General features: G+C 38.8%; 1 protein-coding gene across 2 annotated transcripts in view; it reads left to right on the forward strand.

Moving 5' to 3' along the window:
• The first annotated feature begins 9992 nt into the window (after positions 1 to 9992).
• Positions 9993 to 21410, forward strand: part of mybpc2b (myosin binding protein Cb) — a 28731-nt gene continuing 17313 nt past the window's right edge. For both annotated transcript variants that reach the window (XM_054767587.1, XM_054767588.1), the window contains exons 1-5: positions 9993 to 10192; positions 18902 to 18919; positions 19342 to 19365; positions 19856 to 19879; positions 19998 to 20018. In XM_054767587.1, coding sequence (XP_054623562.1) covers positions 10180 to 10192; positions 18902 to 18919; positions 19342 to 19365; positions 19856 to 19879; positions 19998 to 20018 — 100 coding nt within the window. In that variant the 5' untranslated portion in view covers positions 9993 to 10179. The remainder of the gene's footprint in view (positions 10193 to 18901; positions 18920 to 19341; positions 19366 to 19855; positions 19880 to 19997; positions 20019 to 21410) is intronic.

Raw genomic sequence — 21410 nt, forward strand, 5'->3', positions numbered from 1 at the left:
AGTGTTTTTTCCATATAGTATTTCTAAGTGTTTTATATTGCCAATTTTGACCCAGAAGTCCCGGAAAGGGAAAATTATTAATATTATTAGTTTTTTTAATGTGTATTTTGTTTAGTAAATATGTCTCACTAATACTGTTTGTCGTTGAGTTTATTTATTTTTGAATTATTCTAATGAGCATACACTGTATAAGTGTATAAGTGTAATAGTAAAATGTAACCGCTAGAGGGCAGCATTGTGTCAAATATTGGCACGATGGTCGTGGGACTTACACTACAGTATTGAGCTTAAGAGCGGTTTATACACACACACGACGAGAGTAAGTGTGTGTGTAATTATGTAATGTAAAACGACGTGTTCACGTCATAATAAAGTTATAAAAGAGTGCCAGACTCTATGGGGAGCTGCACTGTGCCGCCGTCTGTTACTCTCGTCGTGTGTGTGTATAAACAGCTCTTAAGCCCAATACTGTAGTGTAAGTCCCACGACCATCGTGCCAATATTTGACACAATGCTGCCCTCTAGCGGTTACATTTTACTATTACACTTATACACTTATTAACAGCAGTGCCATTCCAACACCATATACTGTATGTATGTCCAACCCCAAACAAACGTCTCTAGTCCATTCATTCAGTCATTGCAACAACATTTCCTCATTGTCATATGACAGACTGAGAGATGCATTCAGTGACACTCCGAACATTACAAACATTACATTATTAGGCGTGTATATGGGGTTTAAATACACAGAAATGCAAAGAAAAACAAAAAGTGGATATTCTTATCTCTCACTTTGTAACTCTTAATGCGGAATTACTTCTTTTAGGTATGCTCGGAAATCGCAGAAAATTCCCTCAAAACATGTTGCTTTAACTTAAATGACGTGGTGTCTTTGAACGCAAGCTCTCCTTGCTCATAATAACACAGTTAAAGTGTGATTCGCTTATTCTGTGCGATTAAAGAAACCAGTGTGAGGTAAATTGATTTTCAGACATGTGTGCCATCTCTTAACTTGATTTAAAATTTCAGTTAATTTGGTGCTGTTAATACATACAAATATATATAATACTGCCCTGTCTTTTATCTTTCTTTTAATAAAATACAGTAAAAAATTGTCATGTTTCAGACATCGTGTGACATGGTGATTAATTAATTAATTTGAAAACCATGATTAATCTGATTAAAAATTGTAATCATTTAACAGCCCTAATATATACAGTATATCCATCCATCCATCTTCTATGCTGCTTATCCTCACTAGGGTCACGGGTATGCTGGAGCCTATCCTAATATATATATATATATATAAATATATATATATATTTATACATTTTTTTCAGTTAATTTGGTGCTGTTAATACATACAAATATATATAATCCTGCCTTGTAATTTATCTTTCTTTCAATAAAATACAGTAAAAATTGTCATGTTTCAGACATAGTGTGACATGGTGATTAATTAATTTGAAAACCAAGATTAATCTGATTAAAAATTGTAATCATTTGACAGCCCTAATATTATATATATATATATATATATTTACAGTATAAAAAAAACCTCACCATACACTTTATACCCTTTTCTCAGACAGGCATTAACATAGTTCAAACCTTCGTTTGAATTTTAATGATCAGCCTACGAGGTTGGACACAAGAAATTATTAATAGTGACGTACGCGTATTTCACTCATCTGACCGTACCTATTCGTCCTGGCACCGCGCTGCTGTAGCATTTTTGGATCCTTGTTAAAAACATATTGCTGCAGTGGTCAGATGTCGCAATTTTCCCCCTCCTTTATGTAACGAACGGAAGCCGCGTAACTTATACCTTCCTTCAGCAGAACACAACGCGTGAGTTCTCCCTTAGCCAATCAGGACGCAGAGCACAATGCACGTTCATACACATTAAAAAAAGCACTAAAACTGTACTAAAAAAATCTGCAAAACAGCGAAAGGTGAACCACGATGGAGCGAAGGAACACTATATATACATATACAGACCCTTTCCAAAAAATTAGAATGTCATGGAAAAGTTGTTTAATTTCCATAATTCCATTCAAAAAGTTAAACTTTCATAGATTATAGATTCAGGGCCCACAATTTAAACGATTTAAAGTGTGTATTTGTTTATTTTTACGTAATTTGGGCTTCCAGCTCATAAAACCCACGAAAACAGGAATTCAAAAAATTAGAATACTGTGAAGAAATCACCATTTACTTCTCAGTTTTTGCAGGAAAAAAAGAAAGAAATTAGGATCACATCAAATCAATCAAAATATGGTACTTTCAAAACGATATGTCAATCTTCAATACTTAGTTGGGAATCCCTTTGCCTTAATCACTGCCTCGATGCCACGTGGCATTGAAGCTATCAGCCTGTGGCATTGCCTGGGAGTTATGGAAGCCCAGATTTCCTTGATGCTTGCTGTCAGCTCTTCTTTGTTGTTGGGTCTGGTGCCCCTCATTTTCCTCTTGAGAATACCCCATAGATTCTCAATGGGGTTTAGGTCCGGTGAGTTGGCTGGCCAGTCAAGCACTGTGATGGCATGGGCATCAAACCAGGTTTTGGTGCTTCTGGCGGTTTGGGCAGGGGCCAGGTCCTGCTGGAAGATGAAATCTGCATCTCCATACAGATCCTCAGCAGAAGGAATCATGAAGTCCTCTAAAACATTCTGGTAGACTGTTGCGGTGACCTTGGATTTAAGAAAGCAGAGTTTACCAACACCTGCACCGGACATTGCACCCCAAATCATGACGGACTGTGGATATTTCACACTGGACCTCAGGCAGCTTGGGTTCTGTTCCTCACCCGTCTTCCTCCAAACCCTTGGACCTTGATTCCCAAATGAAAGGAACACTTTACTTTCATCGGAAAAGAGGACCTTGGACCACTGGCCAACAGTCCAGTCCTTCTCCTTGGCCCAGTGGAGACGCTTCCTACGTTGGCTCAGGTTCAGAAGTGAACCCGACAGTTGTAGCCCATCTCCCGGATGCGTCTGAATGTGGTGGTTTTTGAAGCTGTGACTCCCGCCTCATTCCACTCTTTCTGGATCTCTGCCAGATTCTTGAATCTTCCCTGTTTGATAATCCGCTGAAGCCCACGGTCATCTCTTTTGCTGGTGCATCTTCTCCTGCCACATTTTGCCCTTCCTCTAGACTTTCCATTGATAGCTTGGACACAGCACTCTGTGAACAACCAGCCTCCTTAGCTATGAACTTTTGTGGCTTCCCCATCCTATGGAGAGTATCAATGACGGTCTTCCGGCCAGTTGTCATGTCTGCAGTCTTCCCCATATTGAACCCAACTGAGACAATTGAACCAAACTGAAGCAATTTAATGACACCTGGGGAAGCCTGTGCAGGTGATTTGAGTTTAGTAGATGATTAGTGTGTGACACTCAGTTTAAAACATTCATGCCCTGCAAAATTTGGGCTGATTTCTTCACAGTATTCTCATTTTTTGAATTCCTGTTTGCATGGGTTTGATGAGCTGGAAGCCCAAATTATGTAAAAATAAACAAATAAATACTTGAAATCGTTTAAATTGTGGGCCCTGAATCTATAATCTACAAAAGTTTAACTTTTTGAATGAAATTATGGAAATTAAACAACTTTTCCATGACATTCAAATTTTTTGGAAAGGGTCTGTATATAGTCTAAGATTTGTAATATATCATATGGTAATCTTTTCAGAAATGTAAGTTTTCTTGAAAGTGACATAAAGTAAGAAATATTTTCGTTCAAATGCATTCTTGAAACAAGTCATGATCATTACTACAAAATCTTATCCCAGTCCAATAATATACTTTTCTTACAACCTTATTTGTATGTGCCTCGGAGCAGAAACAAAACACAGATTTTTCTCAAAGCTCCCAAACGCAACAGTTGGTAATAAAATCTGTGGAAACAAGGTCACAAATGTAGACTACATTATTTCTGTAGGGTAAACAAAATGCTGTACTTCCCTACAAATTATCTCCCGACTGTCTCTTAAATGTACTATCTGCAGAAGTCGCTGGTTATTTATAGTTGTCCTCCAATTCAACAGCGTTATCAGATCATAGCACGGATTTGTAAGGAGGCTGTAAAGCATTGCAATTTATTGCACCGTGTCACAAAGTCACAAACACCTTGGTCGGTCAATTCTGCTCCTGGAAAACACCATGAAATCATGGATTGTCTGCAACCGCAATAAATGATCTCTTTACTATTGAAGAATAAAAACATGGTGAAATCTCCTGCACAGTTATATGGCCATAAATAGAGTGTATACAGTAGATTTACCAAAAAACAAAGATAAACCAAACCATTACAATTATGAAATGACTTTAAAGGACATTTTTGACACCACTGATGGACAGTTATGGACGGTTAGTTGCTAAGTCAACGTTTTGGTTGATTGGTTCAACCACCAGCCATTTTGTGTCAGATATCATTCCAAATGATAGTGGGAATTGACTTTTTTGAGACTATTTGGTTAAGAGAAAATGTGACAAGTCAAAAGTTGGACAAAGATGTGGATTTTGATGTCCGCACAACGCTAAAAAACCTTCAGCATATCTGTATGTGCAATCAAAGTATGGAACAGGTTGAGTGAAGAACTCAAACAATGCACGAAAATGACCCAATTCAAAAGACACTACAGGCAGTTGATGTTTAGAAAATACGAAGAAGAATCATGAACCAAAGAGAGGTATTAGGCTAAGCCATAGGACACCTGCACTTTGTGAGATTTCCAGCGGTTTGTCCAGGCAGATTTACAAACCTCACCTTCATTGTAACACATTGTTATATTGCTTTACCATGTTCTCATGTTATTCGGAACTACTTGTAGTAAAGGGACCATGTTGAATGGGAAATGAACAAATGTATGCTGATACATTTGTTCATTGATGTGAACTGTATTAGTAATTGTGACATGTATTAGCTATTGGATGTGAAACAAAGAGGGGGCAGGTGAGAATAGGCTCTGCTTCTTCCTGCTCCTTTTAGACATTCGGAATTGTGATATGAGAAGTATACTAATGTGAAAGATTCTGAGGGGGAAAAAAAAGTTCTAATAAATCAATCAATCAATCAATGCTGCACTCCAGTGGCCAAATTGCTCCTAGCTTGGAACATTCCTGCCATGTGGACTGACAGGACTTCAGTTGGACGTACATGGCGCTGGCTGCACACTGACATGCTTGTCTTGTTTCACAGACTTACACTCTGACCTCTCGACCCCCAAGTGGCCCCTGCAGTGTTAGCACGTGCACATTGCTGACACATGAAGGAGATGACAAGTAATGAAGACTGGAGGTGAGGGTAGACATCCCCATTTTCAAGCCACATATGTACATATATATAAATGCACACTTTATATGACGAACGTATTTAGACTCCAATAATCAGTGAACTACTGGGATGGACGAGGACAGACAGTATAGGTTAGGCCAGCGACGTCTGGCCTCACAAATTGGACTAAAAATCCCACAGACACTCCCAAAGTCCTTTGATAAGATGTGGAAGCTGTTGCATCTGTTTTGAAGACAAATTCTGTGGGAAAGTCTACTACGAACGTGTTATTTGTAATACATTTTGCCACACAAATGCTATATTTAAAAGATAATAGGACACGTTTCCAAGTTGTTGGAATGAAAATAATGTGAAATGAATTAATCTGTTCCAATCTGTAGCCATCACAATTTCTTTTAAGTCAATGTACTATATCTGCTATAGCTGTTAAAAACAAAGTCAAGCCGGTGGTTGGACCCCAAAGCAGACAAAAATATGGTGAAGAAAAAGGCTGAATGCAAAAGGTGCTCTCCAACAGAGTGGGAAAAGCATACAAAAAGAAAAAAAAAGTACAACAAAAGGAACCGGGCGAAAAAACACAAAACAACAAACTGAAGGTGCGGCTGGAAAAAGCCAAGCAGAAAATATGGCACACCCAAAAAACGACAGAGAGTAAAGTCCAGAGAGCTAGAGAGACACTGGGAGAAGGTTGAGCAGGGAGCGTTCATGGGAAATTCAACAATCTGGCAGCAAGAGAACGTCCAAGCATGGCTTATGAAGGCCTGATTACAATAGTTCTCAGGTGTGCGCAGGTGGCTCCACCCGGGCAGGACCAGCAGTGCAATGCAAAAGAGAGCAGATAGGTGGCAGCAGAGCAGTACCAGCTCAACACCGTCGCGGGCCAGCACCAATAGTGGTTTAAAATAACAGATTTGAAAAAAAAAAGTCTACATTTCTCACAATTATGAATTAAAGTGCATAAAAATGATGTAAATTGCCTTTCAGCTTGTAGCAACACATTATGTAACAATAATGCATTATGTAATAATGTAATACATTTTCACCTTGTTATGTAATAACGCAGCATTTTGTAATAATTTCAGTATTTTGTTATAAAACACTTGAGTAAATTTTGTAATAACTTGTTTCATATTGCAAAAGCTATTACCAAATGCGGATGCTGCACTTTTTTTTTTTAAAAGAAAATGTAACAATTTGGTGCATTATGTAACACACCCTTGACATTCATGCCTTAAATAGAAAAAAAAAAAAAAAACATCACCACAACATAAAGCATTTCAGCTTAATTAGAATTAATTTTAAGAAACTAGTAAAATGCTTCATTGGTCACACCTAAATCAAATGTGACTGTATTGATTACAATGTGTTTGCAAGCTAGAGACAAAAGCTACACTTATTAAATATTATGCAAATGAAAATTACCAGTGCACTGAAATGCTGGAAGACATACAGACAGCAACTACAGACAGTACTTCCAAAAACCTTCCAAATTATTAAATATAGATTTATATGTACAGATAAAGAGCACCATTTATATATAGTATATGTAATGTATATGTATATGTATAATATTTGCATAACATAATCCATATTGCATGAATGTATGTCTTCCAGCATTTCAGTGCACTGGTAATTTTCATGTGAATAATACTTCATTAGTGTAGCTTTGGTCTCTAGCTTGCAAAAGCAATATACTCAATACAGTCACATTTGATTTAGGTTTGACCGACGAAACATTGTACCAGTTTCTTAAAATGAATTCTAATTAAGCTGAAATGCTTCATGTTGTTGTGATGTTTTTTCTAATTAAGGCATGAATTTGAGTGGTTTATAACTAGGGCCGTCAAAGTTCATGCATTAGTAAACGTGTTAACGGAAGTTTCCTTTAACGGCACAAATGTTTTTTGACGTGCGATTAACGTGCGCATGTCCTGTTTGACGTGTTGAGCTGAAACGGACAAAGAAAAGGGTATTTTGAATGGTAAGTTTAGCTTCACTGTGAGTCGAGCTGTCACGAAGTACGTCGCCGGGAAGAAGAAGTTACTGGTGCAATGCAGGTATTTTTTAATTGGCATGTGTACAGTGGTACCGTGGCATACCTGTGTCCCAACTAATGAGTGGTTTGTCCGATGCCAGCTGTTTCTCGGCGGATTTTTGCTTTGGACTGCTAGTTAAAATTTGGGCTTGGAGCTACTAGTTACAGGCAGGCATAACTGAGAACAGCTATTTGGAGGCTTGTGTCAATGACAGTGGCTCTAAATAGCACTAGAAGGAGCTCCCTAGCTCAGGGAGCTCCTGCAATTTCCAATGGGTTGACAAACTCGTTGCGAGTTCCTTTATAGCTCGTTATTGGCTGCTGCCAAACAAAGAGCGATTGCTTCCTCACTGACTCGTGAGCGGCACAGTATATTAACGATTAGCAGTAGTTCTGAAGTAAAGGAGATGTCACGAGATTAGAACATGGTCAGAAATTAGTCGCACCGCTGTATAAGATGCAGGGTTCAAAGTTGAAGAGAAAAGTAGCGGCTTATACACCGTAAATGGTAAATGGTTAGGACTGCATCAACTTTGTTGAAAACAATAAATAACTTTATGAAGCCACTTTTTTTCTTATATATTGATCATTTGATCTGCCATAATAATAACGAAGTAATGAATTCAAATGGAGAAGACCTCAAGGTGAGGGCTATCTACTGTATCTGTCTAATCAAATTTTTTAATCTCTTGACAGCAGTAATATTTTTTACTTAGTTTGAAATTAGTTCAACTGTGCTTATAACTGCAGTATTGATATCTTCTACAGCAGTGGTCCCCAACCTTTTTTGACCCACGGACCGGCTTGTGTTTCCACAAATGGTTGGTTCGTACATTATAGCGATCTAATGTATCTTATTTATTATGTATTGTGTAAAACTAAGACATGAATAATATCAGATTAAAAGCACAAAATGAATGTTCCAGCCAAGTGTTTCCAGAGAGATTATTACATCGCTGTTTGACGTGTGTGGTAAAAAGCAGTGTGTTAGCATGAATTAACTGGAGACAAATGTGCACATTAGCACTCAATAAGTCATCAAAACTTACCTTTATGCATTCCCACATACAGTAGTATCAGCATTTGACACCAAATATGAGGTGAAAGAAAAATGCTAAAAATACAGTAGTAGTCTATCTGTGCGGCATGAGCTAAAGTTAGCACACGCACAATGGACATGCGTCAAGTGAGACGAATGTAACAGAGAGAATCCGGCCACTTTTCAAAATAAAACATAAAAAAATTAAATAATGGAAATTATTTTTTCTTTCTGTGCGGCCCGGTACCAAATGACCCACGGCCCGGTACCGGGCCGCAGCCCGGGGGTTGGGGACCACTGTTCTACAGTACATATTTGTCTCAATGTCAGTTTTAAACCGAATCGATCAATGGTGCTGTTAACTTCCTCTGTTAAAAAGCAGTGTTTGTGCATAATTAAGTCATGGCTGCCAGTCCCCAATGTAAAATAAAGTAAAACAGCTCAGCATTTGAATTCATTGAACTCATAAGCCATTGTGCTTTCAGTTACATGCCACTTATGTTAGCATCTGCTTGGTACAATTCATTTGTGTATATAGTTGATATAAAGGAATATTTCGCTTGACATTATTCAAATTTGTGCTTATAAACTGCAGTAGAGATATCTTGTGTCCGTCTTAAATAATTTCTACATACATACATAAAACTACATAAAACTTCTCAACCTATTGTATTTTAGTTTCATGCTACTTCTATTAACACCTGCTTGGTAATATTACTGTGTGTATGTAATTGATATTGAATTGTATCATTCATATTGTACTGAGCAGCCATGAGCGTTCCTACACAGTAAGCAGTGCTTCATATTCTATGGTTGTGCTCACACTTTTCTCTGGTGATTTTTATGTTAGTCTATAACCATTATGCTTTCATCTGCATCCTATTTATTTTATTTTATTTTATTTAGGTTTCAGTTGAACCTTTCCTATGTCGCTATAAGTGCCATTTCTGGTTCTATGTTTATATCACAATTTTCCTCTTTGCTGTCCCAGGTATCTTTATGTGGTGGCATTACAAAACACACACACACAGTAAAATACATATACTGTAGATGCTCACTGAGCTGTAGTCTCACAAGATATGGGGAGGTTTGAACTCCAAGTTGTGTCTGACTTCTGAAGCATTTTTTCCTGATTTTTTTCCATAAGATTTTGATGATTACCAATACCAATTTAAACAATTTCAATGTTTTTGTCGATAATGCTACTAAACAATGCACAACCATTGTTGGTTTTTACTGTAGTGCACTCTTTCCAAGACTAAACAAGAAGAAATCCATCATTTGAGCCATTTTCTATACCGCTTGTCCTCACTATGGTCACAGGGTATGCTGGAGCCTATCCCAACGAACTTCGGGTGAGAGGTGGGGTACACCCTGGACTGTTCGCCAGCCAATCGTAGGGCACATACTGTATAGACAAACAACAAGAAATACAATTTCCAAGTATTTTAATGGCACTGTATTGACTTTTTGGTGTATATTAGAGGTCAGAAATACCAGTCTAAAACTTTAGTGTCGCTGTAAAATTCCCACACCTTGTTTCAGAGCTACCCCCTCCCTCTGCCCCCCTCTTTTTAGTGCATCTTTTTTCCTCTTGCTCTCACTCTGTGAGTGCATCTCCTCTTGTAAGTGCTTTAGGGTGACGCCAGTCTCCTTAGCGCTTCTCGCTTACAGTGGGGTGTGGGTGACTCGAGTGCCACGAGAGCTTTGAATAACACTGCGAGGGGGAACTAAATAAAAGGAATAAGCTACCCGCCAGCGCCCAGTCTTCCAGCAGCAAAGAGAAGACACAGGAATAAAAACCATGCCAGCTGCAGGTATGCCAATGTAGAGCAATACCAGTGTTGATGCTGAAATTTTGGGGTGTTTTTAGTGATGTCAATAACTTCAAATATTGCACGGTATTTGTAAAAGTAAGAATCATTATCCTGAAAGAACATTTAAGTGGTGTGGAGAAGGAGTGTGCAGACCCAAAATGGGTCGCAAGTCCATTTTTGGGGGTCGCCAAATGAGTAGAATCAGTTGTATTGATCATCAATCTGGCATACAAAGTTGCTTGTTAATTATGCTTTAGCTATAATAAATTAATATATGCTGTGTTCTTTCTTGTTATATGAAGTACAATATACACTGTATGTTGATATAGTGGTGTTTTTATGGTGTGGATAAAGAGCTGATAAACGTTTGGCATCAATTATAAAGAGTCGCGTAGAGAAACTGGATGATTCAAGAAGCATTCATGTTGAGTTTTTAGTGTTCAAGTTTAGACACACTCTCCCATGCTGATGAAAGAGAAAGTATGTGGGACTGCATATCATGGAAAATGATGGTTTCTCTGCCCTTATTGTAGCTTTATCGGAATATTTGTAAATGTACTTCTTATTTACAGCCATGTGTTGCTTCAGCATGAAAAAGAAAGGTTTTAAAAATGAATTGATATAAAAAACAATCATGACTTTTCCAGAGCCCAACTGATAAAATGCTGACAAAATATGTCGTAATGCATCCAGATAAAAAAACTTGCAATATTACCCGGATTGATCATATTTGACTTTGTCTGCCTTATGATATCCATCCATCCATTTTCTATACCGCTTCTCCTCATTAGGGTTGCGGGGTATGCTGGCGCCTATCCCAGCTGACTTCGGGCGACAGGTGGGGTACACCCTGGACTAGTCGCCAGCCAATGGCAGGGCACATACAGACAAACAACCATTCACACTCACATTCATACCTATGGACAATTTCGAGTCTCCAATTAACCTAACATGCATGTTTTTGGAATGTGGGAGGAAACCGGAGTACCCGGAGAAAACCCACACACACACGGGGAGAACATGCAAACTCCACACAGATATAGAGATCATAAATAACCACATCGCCAGTCATTATGACATCATTGGGGTCAGTTCATGCAGGTTTGCAGCAGCATTATACAACCTTTACGTTAAAAATATATTAATTTTTTTCCTGCATTCAAGCTTAATCCAATATATAGCATATTAAATATTACATGAGTGCAATATGCTCTGAAAGTGTTGTTGTCCTTCATCTTTGACCCAAATAGGCTCCAAATCATTACACGGCCATAAACCTAATATGAGAAATTGTCATGTCGGATGGCTCCACTTTTACAGGCCAAGGTTGCAGTAAGAACGTTGAGCCATTCAGATACCAACCAAACCCCCTCCCGCGTCTAATCCCCACACATCCACATCCGCTCCTGCTGTAATTAGTGTCCTACTATCTGGAACTGTGCTGTAAGGATTTTAAAGTTAGCCTTCTTTTTACATTTTTATCTTGGTACTATAACCACACACTTATTGGTCATGAACAGCCACTGAGGTTCAATTTAGTGCTGCACTGTAATGCTGAGCCAAGTTCAACTGCCAAGTTGCAAAGAAGGAGAGGCCACTGTTCGACTCCCCGCATGACACCAGTTGATGTTTCACATATGCACGAAATGTAATGTATAAAGAAAAGATGAGTGCATTAGGATGAGAGTGGCATCAAGTTTATCATCCATCAAGATCACTAGTTTTCCCCTCCCCACTTAAGGCTCCGCCAAAAATAATCTCCAGTAACCTGTGACCTTTTCGTCTTTTTTTTTCTTCCTCTTCCTCCCCATCCTCTTAAGTTCAGAGTTTCACGCATGCCAGCGTATCAGGTTATACGGTAAAACTGGCAGCTGAGATAAATCAGTATGCAGGCCATCACTCTCAGCTCAAGATCCCCAAATAATCAGATCAAACACGTGTGCCACTTTTTAAAGCTAAGAGATATGGAAACAATTAAATAATACAATATTAATACACGTTACGCATACTAAATTTGTTATAAATATAATTTTGAAGTTTATTGTGAATAAATATAATTCAATACATTTAATATTTAGCTTGAAAGAATTTTTTGCACCCCCTCAAAAATGTGTAACCTACAATAATTGCATAAAAATCCACATAGGAATGTCACTGTAAGAGGTATAGGTTTGTCAGTGTGAAAAAATGTTCCCCTCTTCACCACACTAAATATCGTGTTGGCCGTAAATCTATATTTAGATGATTAAGAAGATCATTTTAAGTGAAATTAATTTTCCCACATTAAGCCCCACAATGTCAAATTGCATTAGCACTGTCATTTGTTTAGAAGCATCACCCACAGCCCAGCTTTAAATTGGCCGTACTTCAAAGCGACGCCTAAACAGGAATGTAATTGCAATGCAAACGGCTATTTAAAAATGATGTCACCTATTCGCAGGTCCTATTATGCTCACAATAGTGTTCATTAATAAGACAGCATCCTGTACAATTAATTTAATTTTTCTTGTCTATGAAATAATGTTTAATTAGAGCAGTTAATAAAAAACTATATTTTGTTGACTGCTGAGAGCTTGTGCTTTTCTTTGAAAAAACAGGAAGTGCTTTGTAAGAGCTAGCATAACTTTTTTTCTTCAATACTCTCCTTTTCAGACGATTTCAAATCAGGGTGAGTGAGTGACTTATTTATTTAAAATCTTAGTAAGACGAGATAGTAGTATAGTATAGTTAGTTTATTTTTTGCTCACGGGCTCCCCCTACCAGTGTTGCCAAATCTAGTGCTTTTTTTTGGCTAAAATGTGTTTTGTGTTAATACAGTATTTTTCAGAGTCAACCGCTAATGACATCATAGACGGGTGACGTAACTTTCGGTTCCGGTTCTCCTTTTGTTGGCTAACTAACAGGATGCTAACAAGGAAGGACATTTCTGATCAAAAATATATGTATTTATATTAAGAATACACATAGACTCACGCATTGTATTAACAACATGATAAGATGTGCAACGTATTGTATGCTAACCGATGAATGCAAGCAAACCGAGGCTAAATTGAGGTGTACATTTTCGAAATTAACCAAAAAAAATGCTAACCGAGGTTTAACTGTACCTACAAACCAACTTTTTTGGTGTTATTCGAGTGTTTTGGAGACTCTGACGTGAAAGCACGTACCATTCTTAAGCTTGGATAATGCCACCGATGGTGTCTTGGTCCTGTTATACCTCTTCAGTGGGGGCTGAGCACATGACCTGCAATTCTCTAGTAAAACACAAGGCAGTGTTTTTCTGACAGCAAGCAACCATAAAGCTTGATGGCTAGCTATTTAGCTTCCTGTGTAGTAGTAATGAACAATGGCGACTGAAGCAACATCCATCGATGTGATCACTTTTATTGTGCACGTTGCTCTGAAAGCGCCCGTATTTATATATTATTTATATAACTGCTCATATTTGTGTGTTGCTTATTTTCTAATGAGATTTGGCAATTTCTGCCACTGTTTCTTTTGTTGTGGTGGACTTGTTGCTGAAGGGAAAAAAAATTATTGTACTAAAAAACAGCTCTGCGGTCCACGTCGCCATTGACGAAAGGTTCGAATTTTTTGGACATGCACGTCAAGCTCTGCCGGAGGGTTCACGCGTCACTTACACCGCTGTGACATCAACAGTCACTTAAAGCAAATGTTCAGTGATGTGTTGTTAAGGGAGGTCATGATGAAAGTCAGGGTGGTCAGTTGAGGTCATGATGAAAAATAAAACAGCAAATAATGGTAGCATAAAATAAATATTATTTGTTCATTGAACTGTATTATACATGTATTTTCTGTACGTTTCCCATCGTTTTTAATATTTTCTACAGCCTGTGTAATGTCTTTAATATAAGTGTGACATCATTACTCTTGCTAATCGGGTAATAAAATACAGAGAAATGCAATATGCGGAGGCGCTGCAGTACTCGCCTCGTCCTGAAGGGGCGGGGGCATGCATGAGCTGGATGGTGCTTGTCATTGCCGTCCTCCCATACAGAGGAAAAGCTAGGTTTTTTTTAGACAGCAGTAGCACCAGCTGGAGAGCAGCAAGTCAAATGAATTACAGATGTTTTTATGCTCTGCTGAATGAATGAATGAATGAATGAATCTGACTGCCAAGATCATCAGAAGACGATCGGACTTTTACAACAAAGTATCAGAGCTTTTCTTGGAGAAGGATAGGGTGCATGTAGTTCATATACAGATAAAAGGTAATCCCACAAATATAAAAAAATAAATGAACGGGACTAAGAAGTACTTGAAAACAACATTTTTAACATAAGTTAAGTATTATCTTCCTTTTTTTGTTATTTTTTTGTTATTCTCTTAATGAGCAACCTGTGTTAAGGTAACGGATGCCAGCCTGTGAGGCTGTGCAAGTGTACGTTGGTAAACCTCACTCCCTCTGCCTTGAAAGCTGCGCTGAACACATGGTCGACAGTCCGGGCTTTTGGCCGTGTGGTCAGCGCTCTCGTCTGCCATTGCGAAGGTCTGGTGTTCGAGCCCCGGAGCGGGCAGGGCGGGTTACATTAACATAAAAAAAAACTCCAAAGGAGTCAGTGCCTCACCAGCCATGAACCACACTGCACGTCACTGCAAATGTTGATCGAAAACCGGCGGAAAAGGCATTTGCAAAGGTGGGCTTTATACCTTCTGAATGAGTCTTATACACATAGTAAATGGCCAATATTGTATATACGACGATGACATCATTTAGCGACTTCTAGCTACTTTCCTCACTGAGTAGTCAGCAACATGGACACCTACCGTAAATACGCACATTGACGAGATGGAACTTGACTATACACTAGATATTCGATATGAACAGCTTGTAAAAAGGTTACAGTATGAACTGGCATCTGCATTGATAAACCTACACAAAACTTTATAGAATACGTTGACTATCCAAGCTAGCTAACATTAAGCTGTTAGCACCAATGCTAAAGCTAACACATGGTCATGAATAGCGTCCAGACTACTCCAACACTCTGCCACCTACCATTAGGCAAGCACAGGCAATTGCCAGGGGCCCCGAGATTTCCAGGGACCCGCAAACATGTCATAAAAACTGATTATAGATTTTTTTTCCTTCAATGTAAAGTACGTACTACTGTTTCAGTCTTAATTCACGTGCTGAAAACTACATCAAAATGCGTAATCTTTCATCAGTGTTTCCACCGCTGCCTCTCCCTTTTCATGCAATGGACTATTACAAGTTACGTCGCATGTCCGGAAGACGGGAGCGAAGCAAGCAAACTTGTTGCCGTGAGTGGGAGCGTAGAAGAGTCGAAGGCGAGTGGAAAACAATTTTTTTTAAACTCAAACTACCACAGGTGTCAACCTTTTTCACAGTCACAACCAACGTAGACACAAGTACAGGAGCAACGCTACTGTCAGTGTCAGCCAGAGTGGCGCTTTTCATCTATTTTAAATGTCGCTTAATGTTCTTGTCAATTACAGAAAAAGCGTTGAGATGATTGACTTGTTAGGTAGTACTTATCCCCCAGGAGGATTTTAAGGACTTTATATGCTCAGGAAATAGGAGAATTTTCTCATATTCACACTTGTTTGAAGATGATGAACATCAATATTTCACATCATTTTTGTGGGGTATATAAACATGGCTATGTACCTTGCAACTTAAGCTGACAGATAACTGGAACAGATTTCTAAAGCAGAAAGAAGCAGAAAAAATATGGCCGAAGTTACATACTCACATTTTGTAAAATTGTTTAAAAAAATTTAAAAAAACGATGTGGAGGGCCCAAATGACTAGGTTTGCTGTGAGTCCCCAAATAACTATAAATACGCCCCTGCTGCCATGGCAACGACAAGCTGTCATTCTCCCCTTGCTTATCGCCAAATCGAGACAGCTGACAGTTATGTTTGCTTGCATATATACTTCAATGTACTCAAATTGACGCATGCTGTTGCCAGACAGCTAGGAGTCAAAAGGTCAGCTGACGGTTTTCACACGCAATAAATTGAGTTGGCAGCCTAAAGTACTCAGCACAAACGCTTCATAACACAACATATTCATAACATGTCAGGCAAGCAGATACATAAATCCAAGTATTTGCTAAATAAAGAGAAAACATGTTGCATCTCTAAAAGAGAACTTCAGTGCCCAAAATTACAGAAATAAAATATGGTTTGTGTTAATATTCATCCATTTTCTAACCCACTTATGTTCACGAGGGTCGCGTGTATGCTGACTATCCCAGCTGACTTTGGGCGAGAGGCGGGGTACACCCTGGACTGGTCGCCAGCCAATCACAGGGCACATATAGACAAACAACCATTCACTCTCCCATTCATAGCAATAGATAATTTAGAGTCGCCAATTAACCTAACATGCATGTTTTTGGAATGTGGGAAGGAGGAAGGAGGAGTACCCAGAGAAAACCCACGGGGAGAACATGCAAACTCCACACAGAGATGCCCAACGAACCCAGATCTTCCCGATCTCCTGACTGTGTGGCCAAAATGCTAACCACTAGGCCACTGTGCGGTTTTAATATTTACATTAAAAAAAAGTTTAATTATACAGTGGAACCTTGGTTAGCGTCATTCATTTGCTTCAGAATGTTTGACTCTAACCGAAACAGATGCAAACTGAGTCCATTTTTCACATAAGAAATAATGTGAATCCAATTAATCCAAAATTCCAGAAAGCCAAAAATGCATTTTTTTTGTTTTACAATTATAGCTTTACATGCAAGAAAAATTCAAAATGCATATAAATACCTATAAATGATATAGTAAAATGGATAAATGGACATTTAAGGTTACTTTTACCTTCACTGAAGACGTGATTCCTGATGTGACTGTTCCCAAAGACACGATGTGGCAGTGAGATGCCACACAGACACCACCTTCCCGTTTCGCTAACCAAGGTTCCACTGTATTATGTTTTATATTAAATATATGATGTGTGCCAAAAACAAACATTTACCTTGAAAATGACATAGGAATTGTAAGATATTTATTCATGTTTCTATACTAACACATCTGTAGCCCTTACATTGCACAAAAGCTTGCCAAAAAGCACCATATTGCAATAATTATTGTCTTCAATTCATACAATTATGCGTAACTAGCACATCATGGCGCTCCCGGGGCGCTTGCCAAACTGCAGATGCTCCCTAACAGACAGCATAGCATTTAATATATCGTGTATATTAAAGTGTGAGCAGCAGCTGCTTCATGTCAAACATGTCATGAGACGATCAAGATTGACTTAAGCAGATTTGCAAACGATGCAAGCGTAAATTTATGAAGCGTTAGCAAGGTCAAGTTTGTGCTGCTATTTAAGGAGGAAGAAAAAACAGAGCACGGCTTGTCTTCAGGGAAGACATGAGACACCCTCGTTGGCCTTTACGGCCCTCTCCACTGACCCCTCAGAGAGGAGTTTGGTATTTAATATGCTTCCATTTCCATCCCAAATATTCTTTTACCAGACGTTGGCCTTGGCACTCGTGCACCCACACCGTTCTCAAATGAACTGTTATGCTTTTAATTTGTCAAACAAATAGCGGCCAAATCCTCAGGCAATTGGAGCCCATTTGTAGATGTCAGCTTTAAGGATTTGTGTCAAAGGTTAAATATTTAGAAAAAAAGCGGTCATTTTATAGAATGTGTACTAGATTTACAAGCGTTCTCACGTCAACAGTCACATGTCCATGAATCACACACAATCCCATGAGCACGTGTCACCTTGTGAAACCAATGAGACAACGTATAACGTAGGAATCATGGATTCGACCCAATAATTTATAAACAGGCAAGAGTAAAAGTAGAAGTTACACCGCATATACCACAACAAAAACATTTTATTCACAACTTGTCAGGACACCAGAAATAAACCACAGCATTTACAGTTGGAAACATCAAGATGTCCAGTGGGATACGCTGTGGTCATTGCCATCCATCATGTCAAGTAATCAACATGTGGATGATGATGAACAGAAATTGATTAGGAGGAGTCCCCACTATTTTGGTGCCAAATAATTGGGACACCCATATACCGGTAAATGTTTATTTTGGACTCTCAAGCCTGGGATATGTCTATGGTGTAACTGTACATAACATCAATTTTCCTGAGCAAGTACTGTCTGTTTGCATTGAAAACCCCTCCCTCATTTATGCTGCAACCAAAAATAACACAAGTAACACAATGTGGAACACACAGTGTGACTGCACCACACAGACTATGTGGGTATTGAAATAAACACTAATATAGTTTATAGGAGTGTCACAAGATCTTGCGAGATATATTATTATTTGAATAATAACAATTTACTTTTCTTGCCAGAACACCTCGGGGGAGGTGTAGCAGCTTGAGAAAAATAAAAAAAAACATATTTTCAAACCTAATTATGCCAACATAAAGTTATGCTTAAAGTCCAAATGAATAGATTTTAATTTGTTTGGTGACAAAGCATACATAGCCTGACGTGAGCAGAAAATGCCACAAAATATGCTCCAGAAAATACATTTTTGGGAGGGGGCCAACCATATTATATTCCATGAGAGGAGGCTCGCTGTTCCACTATTTGAAATGCCCCGTGAAATACTAGCATCAACGCCAATAAAAGCATTTGCAGATGTAATATTAATAATAATTAGGTTTTGTTGTGTTAGCGAGAATAAACCAATGGGTCGCATTTGTTTCTCCTCCCACAGCCAAACCAGAGGAGCAGGGTAAGTCAGCTGCATGTCGCCATTTATCTTCTGACCTTTTGTGTGCCTTTCATTATCACTCCGCCACTCGATTATAGCTTGCACATTTTCACGTTGGTGCACTGTCACCTCACCGTGTCAAGCCACGAGCCGCCTCTGGCCTCTGACCGTGGTAACTGACTGGCACTAACTCTGTTTATTTGCCTTTTTTTATGTAGAGTATCCTCTCATGCACCGCTCCTTAAATAACAATAATGTTGCCATAGCACAAAGAAGGCCCACTGACACAAATGTTGCTAAGCCTTGTGTGACAACATTTTCTTCCTGTGTGCGCACCCTTCTCTACTGTATTTGTTCAGCTGTTCAAGCCTCTTAACTTGTGTCGGATTGCTTTGCATTTGCTCTATGAACTAAAAAAATTCAATAACATCTGCTAATTTTAGCCCCACAGGAGCCAGCAGAAGATGGTGAGGGGCTTTATTTTTATTCTATATGTTGAATGCAAGGTATTAATACAGTATGTGCAATGCGGTGATTGTTGGAAAATGCATTTGAACTAATCAGCCATGATTATTTGAGTAAATTACAGAGTGAAACAGAGAAGGCAGAAAGGTCAATCACTTCCTTTGCCACGGCAGTGATTATGCGTCTTTGGTTCCGCATGTTTGCATTTCTTAGCCACTCCACTGTATGCACCACTTCTGTTATTGTCACATTGTGTTAAATCAACATCTTCCATTTGCATCCTTGACCACTTTTGTTTTTGAAGCATGTTTGGGTTGCAGAGGAATGAAGCACAGAAGACTGTAAGGATGTGGATTTTCCTCTCATTCACTGACTGCCCTGATTACCTTTATTGCAGGCATGACTGATCTTTTTTATTAAGAACAGTTTTGTTGCTGAGCAGGTCTCATCATAACTTTGTTTCTGTTTAACCATGATCTTTTATTTACGCAGCCGCATCACAGCAGGAATCAGATGGTAGGCACCTCTTAGCATCAGGAAATAATGTAGACTTGTTTACATAAGGACACACTTTCTAGTACGTATGAAAGATTACAGAACAAGTATAGGGCTAATTCTCATTCATTTGCTTTAGACTTACCTCCCGCAGATGAAGGTACGTGCACGTGACAATTTCTTAAGCTCGTCTACGTAATCCCTTCAATGTATTCACATAAAAGTGCATACATGTGCCTCACAGTGTGTAAATGACACAATTCTCTCAGCATGAAGTGTATCCTTGATCACGTCTTTGCAGGTGTGCCACAGATGATTACCCTCAAACCCCAAAATGTATATTTTCCTTGAATATTTTGTCCCTCCCCACGCTGTGGGCTTACAATGTTTAGTACATCCTATAGGACACATGATTAGGTACACCTGCACAATGTAAGGACAGGCGATTTGAAAAACCTTTCCAAAAACTTTAATGCTGACTTGTGAAAGATGACAAATGTAACATATGATGTCATGTACAGTGGTGATTCTCAAATTGAGGATCTGTGAGTTTTTAAATAAGAGGCAGTAAGTATCATTACGTAAAATCATCCCATAAAACAAAAAAGGAAAAAAATGAGTGCAGATAAAATACTTTCAGTTGTTATATGCACAGCCGACTAGAACTGTTTTCAGCCTGGATTTGAACATTGCCAAAGTTGAGGATTGTCGCACAAGACTGTTTCAGATTTTGGCAGCATTAAACTGAAACGCAGCCTCACAGTGTTTGGTCCTGACTCTGGGCACCCGCAGGAGACCACTCCCTGAGCTTCTCAGAGCCCGAGATGGTTCATGTGGCTCAAACTTGTCAGAGGTGTACTTTAGTGCTACACCATGAAAATACTTGTACACAATAATATATATAATATATAACTAATTAAATAAATAATTCCTATGGCAGCTAGTAAAAATGGCAGAATTTTTTATTTTATTTTTTCCTTGGAAAATGTTACCTGTAAGGGGCGTTGTCTCACAAAGTTTGAGAACCCAAGTTGTAAACCACAGACCCTACAACCACACTATTAATAATGTTAAATGAACACCTCTCTGATATATAAAGGTACAGTATACGTTTTCACACAGGTCTTGTGTTGGATTGCATTGTGCAAGTGTACCTAATGAAGTGTCCCATAAGTTTTGTGTGTGAACATTTGCTTGTTTTTGTCATATACACTAATTCCCCAACTTACGAACATCCGACATGCGAACATTCGGAGATACGAAAGCAAGCCGACTGGTCTATAGTTTCATGTATTTTGCCTTATAACTCCATATTTATACTGCTACATGCTTGACCAGTAGAGGGCACTGTGACACTGCTAATGGGACCAACAGGGAGAGGGAGAAGAGGAAGAGGAGAGAGGAAGGCTAAGTAGTTGTATGATACAACCCGGACAGAGTGTGTGATTAAAGTTTATGAAGAGTTAATAGGCCTGCTTAATTCTACACCACCCACAGAACACTACCTCTTTTAGAAGAGTCTAACGATGACGACGATTTGTCCTTTTTCAAT

This window comes from Dunckerocampus dactyliophorus, chromosome 2 (assembly GCF_027744805.1).
Source record: "Dunckerocampus dactyliophorus isolate RoL2022-P2 chromosome 2, RoL_Ddac_1.1, whole genome shotgun sequence".
NCBI lineage: Eukaryota > Metazoa > Chordata > Actinopteri > Syngnathiformes > Syngnathidae > Dunckerocampus > Dunckerocampus dactyliophorus.